An 18,484-nucleotide genomic window follows, 5' to 3' on the forward strand; every position below is an offset into this window, starting at 1 on the left:
TACACAGGGAGACCTGGAGCCTATCCCAGGGGACTCAGGGCACAAGGCAGGGGACACCCTGGATGGGGTGCCAGCCCATCGCAGGGCACAATTGCACATGCACTTGTTTGTAATATTGATTTTTAAAATAAATAAATAAGTAAAACAAAAGGTTTCTTTCACAACCCTATTTGTAAAAAAGTGACCCCTAGTTTGGGAATTCCTGATATAAAATATACAAAAGATTACACACCATAAATTAGGCTTAAGAGAGCTGAATGTGGTTCTGCATATCAACATATCATCGCTTATTATTTCCATATGCTTGAGTAATTTCAGTACTGCCAAGAATGACTTTTTTCTCTCAGGTTACACAGAGTCATGGTTATAAAGAAAAATCCACATTTTGGGACAAATCCTAGATTCAGAACCTCTTAAGATATTAATATTTGGGACATTTATATCAAACAATGTTCTCTTTGTATTCCACTGGAATTTCTGTCTTTGGTCCAGCTCAGCTTGTACTGTGGAGTGCATCAATCAACAAAAAGTACAGTCAATAATCTAATTTACATGATTTCTGACACTTACCTGTACAATGCAGTATGAATTTTAATTATGTCAGATCAGCCAAAAGAGCTTAAAAAAAAAAGTATGTTTAGAATATTTTCTAGTTGTATTTGGATTCCTGGGGCTCTCTGTCCATTCCAGCTGTGACCATCTGACCTCAATGACAGTGCTCATAGAGGATGCCAAAGTAACATCACTGAAGAGCAATGCCTATGCTGTAATGTACTGTATGTTATTATATCACTATCATTTTGTGATTCCATTCCTGAATCGGAAACTGGACCTTTCCAGTGATAAAGGAAGTAAAATCTACCTTCTGTGTTTAAAAACTTCTTATACACTCATGTTTGGAGTTGCCATGGAATGTGTTTAACTTAATTTTGATGTTTACAAAACTGTTCTTTTGTTTGTTTTATAGTGTTTATTGGATCATTATCATCTTACAATGTGGGAACATGAAGTAACATTGTTGTCTTTTTTTAATGGAGAGCACCTTGTCCTTTAAAATAGTTCCCTATTCCTGGGCCATTATACAACCTTGCAAAGCAATCATCTAATCTAATGACTCCACACAGATGTTCTGCCCCAGCACCATTTTTGAGCCATTCTACAGACTGGGTGCCATTTCTGTCCCCAGGACGTTATATGTATAAATATGCAGGAAAATTACCTGAAAAATACATTGTATTATTGTGCTTTTTAAAAAAAAATATTATTCTTATGCACCCTAATCTAACTGCAAATGAAATAAAATATCATTTAAAACATAAATAAAAACTACCTAGAACACTGAATTTTTTTTTTAATGTTTTGTAATCTCATCTATGCTTTAAATAATTTTTTTCCCCATAAGAAATCCGTAATATTTTAGTTAAAATACACATTTTAGTTGTGCCCCCAGGTTTTCACTCAGTCTTGCTATCCAAACACATTTCACAAGTCACATGTTCACCAGGACATTGTATCATCTGGATCTTCTGAAGGCCATGGGAAGACCAAAAGTAAGTTCTGTCATTTTCTTTTCTGTATGTTTGATGATATTGTAACTATGACTGAGAAGGTCAATCACAGTGTACAGTCCTGTTACCTAAATAATTTCTTAGATCTTTTTACTTAGAATTTTTACTAATTTCTTGTAAATCACTAGAATGTGCTCTGTGTCCTCGTGCTATTAACATTTATGCCATGTGGCTGTATTTCATGTATTTGGTAATTCTACGCTAAAAATGCAATCCTGTTACTTTCAGTCCTCTTATATAAAGAGAAGGCTTCTTAGAAAAAGTCCAGCAAGTTTTTTTCATGAATTTAATGCAATATTCTAGCTAAAACACTGTTGGATAGAGTTTTTGCAGCTGAACCATTTAGTGTTTTGTAGAGAAGCAAGAATATTTTCAAACTGATCTTCGGTACTGGTAGTCAATGCAGAGATCTGAGGACTTGCATAACATCTTCAACTTTTTGTCTTTGTCTTTCGTACCTTTTGTAGAAGAAGATGGAGAGAACCCATACTATGCAGGAGCCAGAAACAATCACCCATGGTATGCTGCAGGAGAAGGAGTGAGACACTCCTCTCTCTCTCTCTCTCTCCTTCCCTCTCTCACCCCCTTTCTTTTTCCACCTTTTTGCTCTGAAGAACTACAAGCACATAGCGCATCCCTTGAACACACACACACACACACACACACACACACACACACACAAAGACACACAAAAACCCACACACATGCACACTCACAGGGATGCTCACATATGGACACACATTCCAATTACCCAATGTTCATTCCTGTTATTAAAATGGGTTTTTGGGTTTTTTTTGGTTTAAATAAATAAATAAATAAATAAAGTTAAACCACTATTGTTTGTTCCATTTATCCAATTGTTTTAATAAATAGAGAGAAAAAAAAAATAAACTTGAGGTTTGGATCTCTTTTAAAAGGGAAAAAGTGGCTTTGCGTGCATATATAGTGATTTTTTTTGACACAAATACAGTGCTGTGAAAAAGTATTTGCCCAAATCCTGATATCTTCTATTTTTGTGTATATCTCATACTAAATAGTTTTAGATCTTCAAATGAAATTCAACATAAAACAAAGTCAACCTGAGTAAACACACAATACAATTTTTTTTTTTATTGAAGCGAAAAAAAAATTGTCCAACACCTATCACCAATGTGAAAAACTAATAGCCCCCTTAAAATTTAAATCTGCCTTTAGCAGCATTAACAGCAACCAAACGCTTCAGATAACTGGAGTCTTTCAGTTACTTATAGGACTAGGATTTAATCCAAATGCTTTAGATCATTGTCTTGCTGCATAATCCAGTTGTGCTTGAGTTTCAATTTATGGACTGAAGACCGGATATTCTCCTTTAGGATTTTCTGGTAGAGAGCAGAATTCATGTTACCCTCAATTATTGCAAGTCGCCCAGGCCCTGAAGCAGCAAAGCATCCCCACGCCATCACATTCCCTCCACCATGCTTGACCGTTGTTTTAAAAGTTCTATTTAAGTGTTGATTTGCTTGAACAGGGTTTGCAGTAATCAGGCCTGGTTGTGTCAAGTCCAGCTGAACCCCATTATGAATGCAGTTTCATAGATTTGGGGAATTAATAACTACAGAGGCAAATTTATTTACAACTTCTAATTTAGATCTACATGTTTTTAAACAAATCACATTTCACTTTTCATCCATTTTAATGCTACTATGAATGTCTTCGTTTTAGATGTTTATAAATTGTTCACTTTTACATTTAACACTTCAGAAATAAAACAATACTGATTGTCATGCCAATGCTGGTTTTAGCCATGAGATGCACACCTTGGACTTCATTTCCCATCAGCCCCATCAGACTACAACAGATCTCATGACCCTGCCACAGGCCCATGTTTTGTGTTCCATCCTTGATTAGTGTCCCTACATAAGTTCTGCATTATCTCTGTTGAGTTGCTTAGCTTCTGCTGCCTGTAGCTTGTGTGTTTTATGCAACATTTCCTTAGCTCTTGTTTTGTTCAACTTCCTTTTTTGGTTAATAAAAAGCATGTACTTGCATCTGTCTCGACCATTACCTGACACTTATATACATGATTTTCTCTCTTTAAAACAATTTAAAATGATTCTTTCATCTGAGCACTTTTGAATAAGGTTTTCCAAATGCTATGAAAAAGCAGGTTTTAAAGTAAACACTGTACTTCATGTGGAAAGTCACTATACATTCATTCATTCATCTTCAATAACAGCTTTATCTTGATCTGGATTGTGATGATTATGGAGCTTATTCTGAGAAAAGTGGGGGTAAGGCAGAAATACAGCCTTGATTGGGCACCAGTTGACCACAGGGCAGCATACACACGCACATTCAGATCTAGGGGCATTTTTGCATATCGTACTACTACACCTACTGACACATTTATGGAAGGTGGGAGGAAACTGGAGAAACCAGAGGAAACTGGCATGGCAGTACACAGGGAGAACACACAAACCTCCACACAGGCAATAACCTGAGCTCAGGTTTGAACCAGGGATCGTGGAGCTGTGAGGCGGCAAATCTACTTGCTGTACCCCTGTTCAAACTAACAGAGAGTTATATAAATCAATATAAATCTGGCAGGTGAATCACATGCTCCTGCTGAGTTCAGTGGAAAGGTTATGCAGTATATTTCCTTGGTCCTGGCAGATGGACAGATGGACAGATGATGATGGTTCCATTAGTTTAAGCAAGATATCTTCAAGAGGTATGAATCAAATATCCTTTCTTTCTTGTTTTTGAAAAAGATCTAAATTCAGCCCATGTGAGGGAAACAACTCAGTTTGATCATCTTGATGGTATGGATTAAACATTATTACCTTTGCCAACCACCATTTTTGATCATATGTGACAGTATGACAGGCTCCCCTCTGAAAGTTATTTGGGGCTGGCTCTGTCATTATTCCATTAGATCTCACAGGATCCTGTTCAAAGATCTCCATTAGAATTGGCAAACTGACTGTTGCCTTAGTGGTGGTATTGTGGCTCTCATCAAGATGATGGGTGTTGCCAGCCACATTAAGTTTTTGGACTAAAATGTTACAGTATGTATGGCTCAGTAGAGAAGCATGATAACTCTCAGCAGTGAATGATAGTCCTATTTGTTATTAGTCGGTGAATCTTTCTCATTACTGCCTTTGATTTGAATGGTTGTAGGAGGAGCATGTCATATGTGAGAAGCTTTGCTTCAGTTATATAGTACTGTTGGACACCATGAAGGTTGTCTGACACTTTCTCATGAACGATTTAGACATCCACAATATTGTTTGCAAAATTGTTTGCAGCCACTCCTCACAAGAGCAGCACTTCGAAGCCACTGCTAAGGAGCAGGCTGAAAACAGACATGCTCCAGATGCTGCTGCAACTAAATGCTCCTCCAGCTGGAGCTCCTCCATCTGTGGCTGCTCCAGTCAGCCTGTCTGTGATGCTCACAAGATGTCCTCAATGGGCAATCCAGAGGCCTTTGTGGAGCCATTCGAGCATGTGGCAGCTGCATAGGGATGGCCTGAGGATGAATGGGCTTTATGCCTCCTCCCCTTGCTGCTGGGGGAAGCCCAGTTGCTGCTCAGCAGCTGCTGTCATGGATGTAGCTGGTGAACCAGAGTGTAAAGAAAAGAAGGCAGGGCTGCAGCAGGTTTGGCGGTCCCCGGAAGAACATCCCCGATGCTTTGGGACCCTGATGGTCATGGAGTTTGACAACCCATCTAGTGGCATCCTCAATCTAGCAATATTGGAGCACTCGACTCCTGGCAGGAACAGTGGAATGGGTCCAGTGCCACCGGCCAGCGTCCCTCGACAATGCCATCCAGCTGGTGGAGGAAAACCTGGCAGCATCCACAGAAATGGGAATGCTGGAAGTGGTAATGGGGACCTCATGGACTTCAAGTGGGTACACTGGTCTGGATCCATGACTCACCTCAAGCCTCCCCTGATCGAGCAGGAATGTACCATGTACTAGTGAGTATCCAAGGGAGTACATATCAGAACTTGCTGGACCTGTGTTGGAACCAGACCTCAATTCAGTGTGGGGAATTGGGAATGATTGTTGAAGGTGAGGTGTGTGCACAGGGATGTTCACAAATATCCTCTGGTGTCATTGTTAATACATTTCCAGGACCAACCATATAGTGTTGAAGTGGCAGTTAGTCATTTTAGGGATGAATTGCTGAGTTTTATTAAAATATTAATTAAATTATTAAACTATGATGATGGATGTGTCCTGCAGAGTAGTGAAGTGTGGGGTGTGTGTCACTCTGGCTGGGGAAGAGGTACAAGTAGCATGAACATTGGTTCCATGCCATCAGGACCATTTCTGAACATTTAGGGGCTCTAAGTGACAATTTCCTCAATGTGTCATCCCCCACCACCTATCATTATTTTATACACAAGATTAAAAATTATTTAAACAGAATTAATAATTCAGTATCTTGGACATTGTTGTCATAGCTAGTAGTAACAAGCTAGCAATTTGTCAGTTGGTGAATCTGCCTGGCTGTGGCAGATTTGCTCTCTTGTGGATTGTGTCGGGTGGCGGGGTGTGTGGCAGAGGGGTCAAGCATCACCTGTGGACAGAGAGTAGGCGTTCTTACCCATGTATTTTTAAGGGCAGCCCACTTATAGTATATCAGAATGTGTGTTCCCTTTCAAAGGGAACTTCGACGTTGTGTTTAGCATAACACTATGGGGAGCGCCTCTCGTGCGTGATCGACATCTGAAGCATGTGTAAAATCATGCCTATTTATAGGCCTGCCATGATCAGGTCACGTGGCAATTAAGCACATCGCGTGACATAAATATGGCACCTGTGAACCGCGCCATCAGCCTTTATTATCTTCAGCAAAAGACTGCATGTCAGTTGTTTGTGTAAAGAAACAAAAAGATGCTTTATTTCCTTGCTATCTTTTCTCAAAATCTCAGAACTTTTCTATCCCCTTAAAAAAAAGAGAAGAAAAAAAGGAATGAGCGAGAGAGAAAAATATGAGTGAGAGAATTCAGGAAGTGTGTTAAGGCTTGCTCCCGTTTCATCACGGGGAGTAGTGCACGCTTTCTGGGTGAAGTGTCTAGGGATGTAGCATGCGATGGCAGCCTCGAGAGGCTGTGCATGGTAATGTCTACATTAAGCAGCTCAGCTCGCGACTCGTGCTCGTCTCGGAAGCTGAAGTGAGTTGGGTTTCAGAGCCTCGCGCATCTGGGCCCACCGCTGCCGAGGCAGCTAGCCGTCTCAGGTTCGGGGGATCTCTTATGGATCTGGAAGAGGAGCCGGAGACGAGCGCTGCTCTATCTCTTGCTCTGTCTTTCGGGTTCGGCTCTCCGCTGGACTTTGGAACTCGCATCACGACTCCTCCTTCCGCTATGGAAAGTCTAAAGGGGGAAAAAAAAACACACACACACAAAAATAATAGTAATAATTCCTCTCTGACTCCGAGGAGCCAGAAGGATGTGCTAAAAACTGAGAGTAGCATATAAAGAGCTGCTTGAAGTGATTACTAAGGTTGGATGAGCCTTTTTCTCCCCAGTGAAAGTAAATCCCTCACACTGCAGAAACTCCCCTTTCTTCCATAGGGGCAAAATATCAGGCTTCTGGGAGAAAACCATGCATAAGCCGTATTTATAACCCCACGATGTTGGATTATTCGGCCATTGCGGGGAATGAACGGCATGGCTATTTAGCTATGCTGAAGGTGGAGGGGGCGCTTGTGAGCTACCTCTCTCCATCGACAGCAGGTAATTAGGGGGCCGGCTTTGCCATCCAAGCCACCGTGTTTGGCCACCATGGTATTGGTGGGCAAGGCCTATGTGGTATTAGTCTTGCTTGTGGGTCACTGCAGTCAATGACAGTGTTGCAGGCCTACCAAGCAGACCTGCTGAGTGAGCTCAACATATGGCGGCATTCAGCCAGTTCTTTCCCTGTTGTCTTGAGTTCACCCAGGCATCCACGAGTGGAGCCCGTGCCAGCACTAGTGCAAGAGAGACCCAGAAGGCGAGTATTGCAGCCCGCTAACCCCAGGGGACCCCAGTATGGCAGCCAGGGGAACCGGGTGGCCACAGTGGCGGCTTGCTACTAGGCCTGATCTGAGAATGGTCATAAAGGCCAAGCAGGCAAAGAAGAGCGGTCCTGAAGGGCCATGGAGGGACGTATCAGGGGACAGGAGGTTGTTAGGGCAGTTAGCCCCCAGTGCTACTGTAGGGCCTCCCCTAGCCAAGGCGGTCCCAAGTTTTCATTGTTCTCTGGTCAGCGAGTAGTGTGAAAACTACTGCCAAATGTGTCTCCATGGGTTCTGTCTACCGTGGAAAAGGGTTACCTGGTCCAGTTTATAGCTCGACCCCCCCGGTTCAGAGGTGTGCTCACCACAGTAGACAGCACAGACCAGAGCCTGACGTTAGCTCAGGAAGTAAGATCCTTCTTGGACAAAGGGGCCATAGAACATGTTCCCCGTTCCCTGAGGGAGGGAGGTTTTTACAGTCGTTATTTCCTGGTCCGCAAAAAATAGGAGTATGCGGTCAATTTTAGATCTGCGTCATCTGAACTGTACTCTTCGGACATACAGGTTCAAGATGCTGATGCCCAAACTTATCGTTCCACAGATTCAGTTTGAGGACTGTTATGTGACAATAGATCTAAAAGGTGCATATTTCCACATAGAAATATCACTAGCTTTATCCCCTAACACCTTCACAAAGTGCATGGATGTCACTCTGGCTCCATTGTGACTTCAGGGCATCCGTGTACTAAACTACTTGGATGACTGGTTAATTCTAGCACGATCCAGGGAACTGGTGGTTCAACATCGAGATGTTGTTCTCGCCCACATGAAGAGCTTAGGGCTCAGGTTGAACCTCAGAAAAGTATGCTTTCCCCAGTGCAGTGGACAACTTTTCTAGGGGTTATAAGGATTCCACTACGATGAGGGTGTTTCTATCCCCAACATGCGTAGGATCAATCCTATCAACACTGAGCAAGATAAAGCTGGATCTTGGGAGACTATTGGCGCTTATGGGCCTATTGCACAGGAGACCGTTCAGTGGTGGCTGAGAAGTTGGGGGTTTCGTCCAAGGACGAAAGCTCTGAGAATAATCAGTGTCACGCGGCGATACCTACGTGCTCTGAGAATTTGAGTGTCCCCGGTTTCTAGCCTTGAGTCACACTCTAGGGGTGTCTCCTTAGAGCAAGACGGTAATGACAGACACCTCCTTCACGGGCTGGAGCGCGGTCTTAGACAGCTGTCCAGCTCATGGTCTCTGGTGCAGCCCTCATCTGGAGCAGCATATAAATTGCCTAGAAATGTGGACCATATTTCTAGCACTGAAATTCCTTCTTCCTCAATTGAGAGGTCACCATGTGTTTACAGACAACACACCAGTGGTCTCATATATTGACCACTAGGAAGGATTATGTCTGTGCCCCCTGTTCAGGCAGGCGCAACTAATTCTTCTCTGGGCAGAAGGAAAGTTTGTCAGTGAGTGCAGTGTACATTCTGGGAATATGGGGCAGACATCCTGTTGAGGCAGGGGCTGAGGCCCAGGAATTGGTGGCTCCATTCACAAGTGGTGGAGTCCATATGGCGAGGTTTGGCCAAGTGGGACTGCATGTGTTTGCCTCTGAGGAGACAACACACGGCCCGCTATGGTTCGCCCTCACTCCTCCCGCACAATTAGGGCTGGACGCCATGATGTACATGTGGCCAAGGTCACATCTGTACACTTTTCCCCTGATCGCTCTGCTCTCACAAGTTCTAGCAAGAGTTCGCCAAGACAGCCTATGTCTGCTGCTAGTAGCACCTTATTGGCCAGCTCGAATATGATTCTCAGAGATAATGTCCCTGCTAGATGGCACTCCTTGGGAGATTCCCATCCGCAGGGATCCACTGTAGACCCAGTGAACTGCGCAGTAGCTACAGTCCTTGAGTTCTTACAAGAACATTTCTCAGCGGGGTGGGCTCCTTCTACAATCAGGGTTTACAAGGCCGCCATTTCGGCCAGCCATGCCCCTGTTGATGGAGCCTTTGTGGGGCAACATCCTTTAACTTTGAGGTTCATGCATGGTGTCAGATGGCTGAGGCCCATCTGCAGGCTGCGAATACCTTCCTGGGACCTTTCTGTGGTCCTGTAAGGTCTGTCAGGGACCCCATTTGAGCCCTTAGAGTCAGCCTCTGAGAAGCTTCTGACTCTAAAGGTAGCTCTTCTGCTGGCCCTGACATCTCTCAAGCGAGTAGGAGATCTACAAGCTCTCTCTGATGCCCCTTCCTGCCTTGACTTTGCCCGTGGATTAGCTAAGGCCTTCCTGTATCCTATGCCGGACTATATTCCTAAGGTGCCTACATCGGTTGCCCACCCTGTGGTGTTGCAGGCTTTCTGTCCTCCTCCATTCCTCACACCGGAACAAGAGGGAATGCACCTGCTGTGTCCAGTAAGGGCTCTCTGTACTTACATCCACTGCTCCGGCCAGTGGTGCAAGTTGGAGCAGCTGCTGGTCTGCTTTGGCAGCGACAGTAGAGGTGATGCTGTGTCAAAGCAGCACATCTCTAATTGCACAGTGGAAGCAATCTCTATTGCTTATGAGGCGCGCGGTCTCTCTACGCCTCTGGGCATAAGGGCTCATTCCACTAGGGCGGTCACCTCCGCGAAGGCTTTTTCTAATGGGGTATCCTTACAGCATGGGTGTGCTGCTGCAGGGTGGTCTACGCCACACAAATTCATTCGTTATTATAGCCTGGCTATTCATTCCACCCCGGGCTCGAGTGTCTTGCAGTGACCCTCGGGCTTGGGTCTTTTTGAACAGGCCATACCCTCGGTATGACGGAGTGGGTATTCTTGTTCCCATAGTGTTATGCTAAACGCAACGTCGAAGTTCCCTTTGAAAGGGAACATCTAGGTTACGCATGTAACCCTGTTCCCTGAGAAGGGAATGAGATGTTGCGTAGCTTTGTCATACCAGGGCAGGCCTGTGAATTGTGTCTTCACTTCAGATAATAGAGGCTGATGGCGCGGTTCATAGGTGCCATATTTATATCATGCGACACGCTTAATTGCCACGTCACCTGATCATGGCAGGCCTATAAATAGGCATGATTTTACACAAGCTTCAGATACTGGTCACGCGCAAGAGGCGCTCCCCATAGTGTTATGCTAAACACAACGTCTCGTTCCCTTCTCAGGGAACAGGGTTACACGCATAACCCAGACGTTTTCTTTTCAGTAGTGGCTGTGAGCCAGCGAGAGATGGCACTAATGGAGCTGACACAACACACTCGCCTCAAATTTGAACTTGGGCATGACAAGCCATGAACAGCTTATTGTTTTGGTTTATTTTTATTTTCTTATTAAGTAGAAGAGGTGCTCTTGCTTTAGATTAAATAAGAAAGAATAAGGAAAACAGGTGCAAGTACAAATTTGAATAGGAGGTTCATTATTTGTTTTTTTAGAAAGCTTGTCAGAACAGTTCACAAAGCATCTGGTTGAGACTAGAGTGGGATTGATCCCACAGGACAAAACAGGAGATTTTTAATTTCATGTGGACATGAGTAAGCTGCCAGATGTGATGCTTGAAGGACGAATAAGACCATGCTCATTAACATGAATGTGTGACAGTTCTGTGGCAGTAACTGCCTGGTCAGGGTTACATTGGTTTAAATTAGGCTACTAATATGTTTATATTTTAGGAAATACATTTTTAAATATATTTTCATGAGCTCTGCAAGTTTGCCAGTGTGTTCAAGTCAGTTTCATAAGCTGTTTATTAACACCTTTCCATTGTTTCCACTAAACTTGGGTCTTAGGTTTGTCTGTGGTAAGAACTGTAATTTTATGAAGACTTCTAGAGCATGTTGCTCAAAAAGAGAACACTGGCTCCTGGAGAGTGCATCGATGAGAGCATTTCCTCCAACCTCACCAAAATTATTATGGTCCAAGTCTATTTTCCAAAAGCCTTCATTGATTTGCTGTGCCTCAGCAACTAGTTTGACCCTTTGGTCTCCCAGGTTGTTCTCACCTAGAATGATGTGGGTTAGTTTATTGTTTACCTTCAGACTTTCAAAATAGATGTAACAGTCCTCCATGCTAGAGCAACATATTGCAGCTGGGAGTGATACCTTATGAAGGTGCCTAATACTCTCAGTCCCTCACTGCCAATTCCATTTCCACCCAAGTCCAGCTCTATGAGTGTGAAGCTTGGCTTCTTGGTTGACAGACATAAGTTTCTTTTTGATGAAGTCATTTCATTGCGTCTATTAGAATCATCCTTTGATATTTTACTTTTGTCATGATTAATGGGTTTCTGAGCTTGCTTCCCTGTAACATTTTCTCAGTCTTTGTATGGGGTGAATCTTGTGGGGGTGTTTATTTGGAGCTTTTTTTTCCACCATATTTGCTTCCTCAGAAAATTGTTCCTGTGGTCTCTTCCTGCATTCATTTGATCTTTTCTGGGACAATTTCCATGCCTTTCTGTTATGTGTCTTTTCTGTTCATTTCATGTATTGATGCATTATATTTTGCCTTCGTCTACCCCTTTTCCTTTGTCTCTAGTTCCTTAAGGATTGCTGTCAACTCAGGCTCTCTTCTTTATCTTTCACTCTTCTTTATTTTTGGTAGTCTCTATTTATTTTCCTTTTCTCCTTCAGTGGCAATGTCTGTCTAACTGTAACTGGCTGAAACCTACATTTGGAGCTATGTATTTTTTATTATTTAATACTTATTTTTTTAAATCACTACATTTGTCCAATAAATGGTACTGCTCCATCAGAAACAGAACAGCTTTCCCCCAACAGCAGTCATTCTTCTCAACAAGCCATCTATAACCAATAAGTAAAACTGACATTCTCTTTACCAGATACCACTGAATGTGTATTTTGTATTTGTATTGTGGTTATTGTATTCATTATATTGTATGTGGACTTTCTGTTGTATTTATCATTTATTGTATTGCATTTAATGTGTGTACTTTTGTAGTACAAGGGCAGGTTCATTGTCAAGCCATCAAAGCCCTCTCTAAAACTGCTGAGAAGAACAGCCAATGAACAGGAAGGATCGCTTTTGGGACTGGGACTCCAGGTCTCACTGCTGAACTCTCTGGAGATTTATTTGGCTCATCAGCAAAAGCTGATGGCGTGGTGGAGTAGTGGATCCACACAATGAAACAGCTGGTAATGCTGACACTTTACAGCTGGACCCTATACCAAGAACACTGGGCATATGGAAGGAATACACCCTTGATGAGACACCAGTCCATCACAAGGTACCAGGCACACACACATTCACATACTCATTCACATATAGAGGCAAATTGGTGTAGTCAATTCACCTACTGGTATGCTTTTGGGAGGATCTGGAGAAAACCCAGTATTACGTTATGTATTATTCCTCAATAATCACTGACTAAACAGAATCACATATAATAACACTGCTACCTTAAAAGGCTTTTCATCTTAATATTTAATATATGTAATATTTATATGCATAATTCTTGCAAATTGTTTTATTACTAGTACAGTGTGTATGTCAGCTTTAGGTCTGGGCAATTTCATTCACTAAGAATAAGTACAATTTGGAAAAGAGACTAAATACACACCAAATTATCCATGTTGCCTCCCTAATAAAAACATAAAGAACATGATGATCACAAAGCCAGTACTTGTATTCAAGTCAGGGACTGTAAAATAAATATTGACCTCAGTGAACAGGGTCTTTGAATCACAACTTTTTATTTTTTTTTAAATAAAATTTCACTGTTGTAGGATTACAGACAAGTTATTGACTTCAAAGATATGTTAATACGAGCTTCCCACAGAGCGGGACTCAAGAACCCCACTCAAGAGTTGAGGCAAATATTTGTATTGAACAGCCAAGCAGATGGAACTCTGAATAAAGCAATTCATTTGGAATTGTTGGAAGCCACCCACACACAGGTCACAAAGTTTCCCTTTTTGGTGATGCTCGGAATCCAATTATTTTATAGTTTGCCTTCTGGCATTTAAAGTACAATTTCCAGGCCTAAGCTTTTAAAGTAGTTCGTACACCACTAGTTTTAACCACTTCCTGAAATTTGCTCATCAGTTCTGTACTGATGTAATTCTCCTCCAAGCTTAAGTGTTCAAGAGAACACTGGCTCCTGGAGAGTGCATCGAAGAGGGCATTTCCTCCAACCTCACCAAAATTATTACGGTCCAAGTCTATTTTCCGCAAGCCTTCATTAATTTGCAGAGCCTCAGCAAATAGTTTGACTCCTTGGTCTCCCAGGTTGTTCTCATCTAGAATGATGTGGGTTAGTTTATTGTTTACCGTCAGACTTTCAAAAAAGATGTACCAGTCCTCCATGCTAGAGCAACATGTTTGGGCCAGGCCCAGATATTGCAGCTGGGAGTGATACCTTATGAAGGTGCCTAATACTCTCAGTCCCTCACTGCCAATTCCATTTCCACCCAAGTCCAACTCTATGAGTGTGAAGCTTGGCTCAGAAAGGTAGAATTGTCTTGGATATGCTGGCATTCGTGGTGATGCTGCTGTTTTCTCTTGAAGATCAGCAACTCCACTAAGCAGGATCTGAACACCAATATCACCTAGATGATTTCCAAACAGCCTAGCCAGAAAAGAAAATTTTATTAATAATTACAGGATGATTCAGAAGACTCTGAATCTATAATCTATAAACTCTCTATAACATTGTCTAATTTATTTATAGTGAGTTTGACAGTGTAGGTCAATTTATTTGCTATCTTACAGTAGTCCCTTGATCTCTGATTTGGCCTGTAGAAGGTCTAGTAGTAAATGAACTCCTGGAGGTCTGATATGGTTAAGATTGAGGTTGACCAATGTGACCTCAGATAGGCTGTTCTTCAATGCTGGCACAAAACTCATTAGCATTTCATCTGTCATGCCTGTATTTCTCAGCACCAGCTCCACCTCATCTGATGTATTCAACAGCTCCATCATAGCATCCAGCTGCAGTAAATGTATAGAAGCACATTTATGATTTCTCTGACATTCTCTGAAAATTTCAGTGATTATACAATATACAGTACTTTATTCTATAAAGTACAGTACAGTATACAGCACTGCTGCAATATACTACATAAGAACATTAGAGGTTCAGGCCTGCCAAATATTGCAAAAATTTAAAGTAATCTTGATGCAAGATGGTATGTTACATAGGAATTTTTTTTTAGAAATTCTGTAAATAGTGCATGTAAAATTAAAAGGTATCTCTATCTTTCTTTGTCCAATCAAAAGCACTGAGTTACCTGATAATTAATAGATTTTATAGGGAATGTCAGAGGAAAATGGTCAGACTGGTTCACAGGAAGGCTACAAAGACTGTGATAACTCAAATATCTACAGTGTACGACCATGGTGAGCAGAAAAGCATGTCAGAATGCACAACCCACTGTGCAGATGGGATGTTGCACCAACAACGCCACTGTCAAAGTTACCGAGATCACATTATTTTCCCATTCTGATGTTGGATGTGAACATAAGCTGAAGGTCTTGACCTGTATCTGCATGATTTTATGCACTGTGCTACTGCAACATTACTGGATAATTGCATGACTTGGACTGATTTGATAGTTGCATGAATGAGCAAGTGTGCAAGTGTTCCTATTAAAGTGATTGTTGAGTGTATGTACATTTTGTAGGTAACTCATTGTAGCCCATTTTTTTCTATTCAATTGTCAGCCATTCTACAGCATCTATTAATTGAAAGGGATCATTATAGGACTATTGCTGGCTACTTGCATATTATACATCATTTTTTTCAAGTCAGAGTAAACCATTTGGCATAGTTGCAGTGGTTTAGTGTGGTCATTGCTTATGCAGCACTAAACTGTACTCAAGTCTTTCTAAAAAACAAAGTCATTGGGTCTGCTTCATTTAGCCAGCTGATCAGGAAAATGGGCATTGATTTATTTCATTCAAAAATAGACCTGCTTGATGCCAGGAAAATTTGCCTCTGAGCTCTATCCATGTTCGTCATTTTCATTTTGGCCACAGTCGCCGTGTCTACTATTAATAATTTTGGAGTAATAAAGCTTGGTTTAACAAAGCAAAAAGTGTTTGTAATGACTTCAGTGAAACAAGCTGTAGTCCAGAGCATGGATTAGTACTTTGCTTTTACATGCAGAATATTGTTTTTCTCTCATATGCATATTGTTTCACATAAGGTTTTATACCTCCAGTACTGTTTTCTCTTATAATCTCCCTTATTTTTAATCTCTTTCAGTATTCAATTCAGTATTCAGATTGAGTATTTGAACTAGCACCAAGCGAAATGCAGTTACACTATGCTGCATCATCTTAAAAGTGTTCAAACAAAGTCATCTTTTGATTAGCCTATTTTCTTTACTAACGCTGACCCTTGCTTTTATTTGGACTCACTCCTGACCAGATCTCTGCTAGACATAATCTTTGATATAGTTTAACTCAAAATTGATCAAAAGCTTTGTGCATATTATATAACCTTGTAATGTAAAATTTATGCACGCTTCGGTGATTGAACCAACCTTTTTTTGCAATACTTGTTTTTTCTCAAAAGCATCATTCTTTGGGATCTCTAAAAAGAGAGTTTGTGGTAATCACACTGGAGTAGCATACAAATGTACAAATGGCAAATGTTTTTGTTTTGTTTGTACACATGAGATTTATGTGTGTTGAGTTTGTCATACTAACCTTGGCTTTTCATATCAGTCCTGGTCTTCCCTGACTTTGAATGGACATCATTGTTATCACTCTCTCCGCTAAGTTCCAGCTCGGTAGATGAGTCTTTCGGATGAAGACCCAAGGTAAGCTGCTCTCTGAGCTTATTTCTCTCAAATTCTAAGAATGTAAAAAAAAAAAAACTGTTGATGTTACAGCACAATTAAAATACCATGTTTCATTCTCTATGATCTAAAACTATTGTCTTGAACTACCTTAAAACTATGGTCTTAAAATCCTCCAGTATGTTCTGTTTTTATAGATTACAGTAGTCCATATTTGACAATAAACCTCACTGGGTTTGAGTGATGAGGAAGATTCAGAAGATCCATAGCTTTTAAATATCTTTCTGGCATATTCTCAAGGTACCTTAAGTATATTGCTGCATTAAAAAAAAAACTTTTTGCAGTATTGAACTATTTAGTGAAAGTGAGTCAGTGGGAATCAAATTATATGACTCAATGGGAACCTTGTCTGTGTCTAATAAGCCACAGTTCTTTACTTACTGTTTGCTTTGAACCACTTGTGTTGTTCTAGGCCTGATTCCAGACCAGTACTCATTTCAACACATTCTTCATAGAAGTCTCTCAGTCTATCCCTGTTTCTGCTTTTGCCATTTGATTCCCAAGGATCTAGCTTTTTCTTTTCAATCTGCTTACTCAGGGCTTCTCTGTCCTGTAATAAATCTTCAAGAAGTACAACTGCCCATAACTCCTCTGTTGTTTGAAGGGTTTTATAAAAATGAAATATAGCATTTATGCTTAGACTGGTTGTAAGTTTTAAGACATACAATAAGGTGCCAAAGTGACCCTATCCAATCCTTTCGTAAGCAAAATTATCTTTCAAAAAAGTAAAATATTCACCTAGGACTTTGTCTTTATTGCTGTTATTTGGCTTCTCTTTGCCATGTTCCTTCACGTTCTTTGATTTTTCCAGAGGAAGTATTGGGCTATTCATGACAGTTGATTTGGTTTTATCCTCTATAGTGTCTCTTTTGTCTTGAACTGCCTCAGAGCCCTTGCTGTCTCTTCGCCGGCCATAACGCCTCTTCCGACGCTTATATCGTTTCCTGTCTGTCATGATGTCATTCATATCTTCACTATCTGTTAGCACCTTGCTGGCATCTTTGGGAAGCTTTCTTGTTGTCTGTACAGATGTCTCCATTCCAGTAGGGATGAACAAAGGTGAAGAAGGGCAAGACTTGATATTACCTAGAAAGTATATAAAATATGATCCAATATAATGCAGACATTAGGTACACACTGACCCTTTTGATCATAGATGGAAAATTGGTACTATTCATTGGTGTGCAATTCATCCAACCTTCATGAGATTTGAGGGTGTGGATACTGTGATGAATAATAGCTTCTGGTTCATTGCCAATACCATGTCTAGAATTCACACATCTGGAATAAAAGGAAACATTAGCAGAAATGTGTTGTCCTATATCATACTTCAACCTATCTCAATTCATTTCAACATCAAACTCAAATCAATTTTAACATCAATTCAACTCAATTTCAACATTATGTTCATCTTTAATTCCACTAAAATTCAATGTAAACTAAATTCAACTCAACTTCAATTCAGCTCAAACTCACAGCAGCTCAACTTCAACTTCCACCCAATTCCAACTGTGTTTAAATGAAGCTAAGTCAAATTCAACTCAATTTAATTTAACTTCAATTCAACTTGAACTTAATTTATTTAAACTCAACATTAGCTAAATTCTGAAATGTAACTCAATTTCAATTCAAGCGAACCTAAACTCAAAATCAACTTCAACTTTACCCCTTAACATCAACTCAGCCCTACTCAGCTCTGCTCAACTCAGCATACTGTATCTTCAACTCAACTCAACTCAACTTCAACTCAACTCAACTTCAACTTCAACTCAACTCCAAATTCAACTCAACTCGATTCAGTTTCAACTTAATTTAACAACTCAATGTCAAGTCATTCTAATTCACCTTCAATGTGAACTAATTAATCTTAACTCAACTCATTTTAACTCAACATCATTCCAGTTGTTGTTGTTGTTGTTACTACTACTACTACTACTACTACTAATAATAATAATAATAAGTGATTAGCACTTAGTGGTTAGTGCGTTTGCCTCACACCTCCAGGGTTGGGGATTCAATTCCTCCGGGTACTCCAGTTTCCTCCCCCAGTCGAATGACATGCATTGTAGGCTGATTGGCTTGTCCAAAGAAGTGTCTGTAGTGTAT

The 18,484-nt window shown here is 41.0% G+C and overlaps 1 protein-coding gene across 1 annotated transcript; it reads right to left on the bottom strand.

Annotated features, from left to right (window-relative positions):
* Positions 1 to 13,556: 13,556 nt before the first annotated feature.
* LOC128599303 (protein NLRC3) lies at positions 13,557 to 18,156 on the bottom strand. Its single transcript, XM_053610817.1, has 5 exons — positions 17,577 to 18,156; positions 17,117 to 17,464; positions 16,227 to 16,939; positions 14,284 to 14,504; positions 13,557 to 14,142 (listed from the first exon to the last, which is right to left on the bottom strand). Exons 4-5 carry the CDS (start codon positions 14,493 to 14,495, stop codon positions 13,557 to 13,559), a joined length of 798 nt encoding a protein of 265 aa, XP_053466792.1. The 5' UTR covers positions 14,496 to 14,504; positions 16,227 to 16,939; positions 17,117 to 17,464; positions 17,577 to 18,156.
* Positions 18,157 to 18,484: the final 328 nt, after the last annotated feature.

Source organism: Ictalurus furcatus, chromosome 22 (genome assembly GCF_023375685.1).
Source record: "Ictalurus furcatus strain D&B chromosome 22, Billie_1.0, whole genome shotgun sequence".
NCBI lineage: Eukaryota > Metazoa > Chordata > Actinopteri > Siluriformes > Ictaluridae > Ictalurus > Ictalurus furcatus.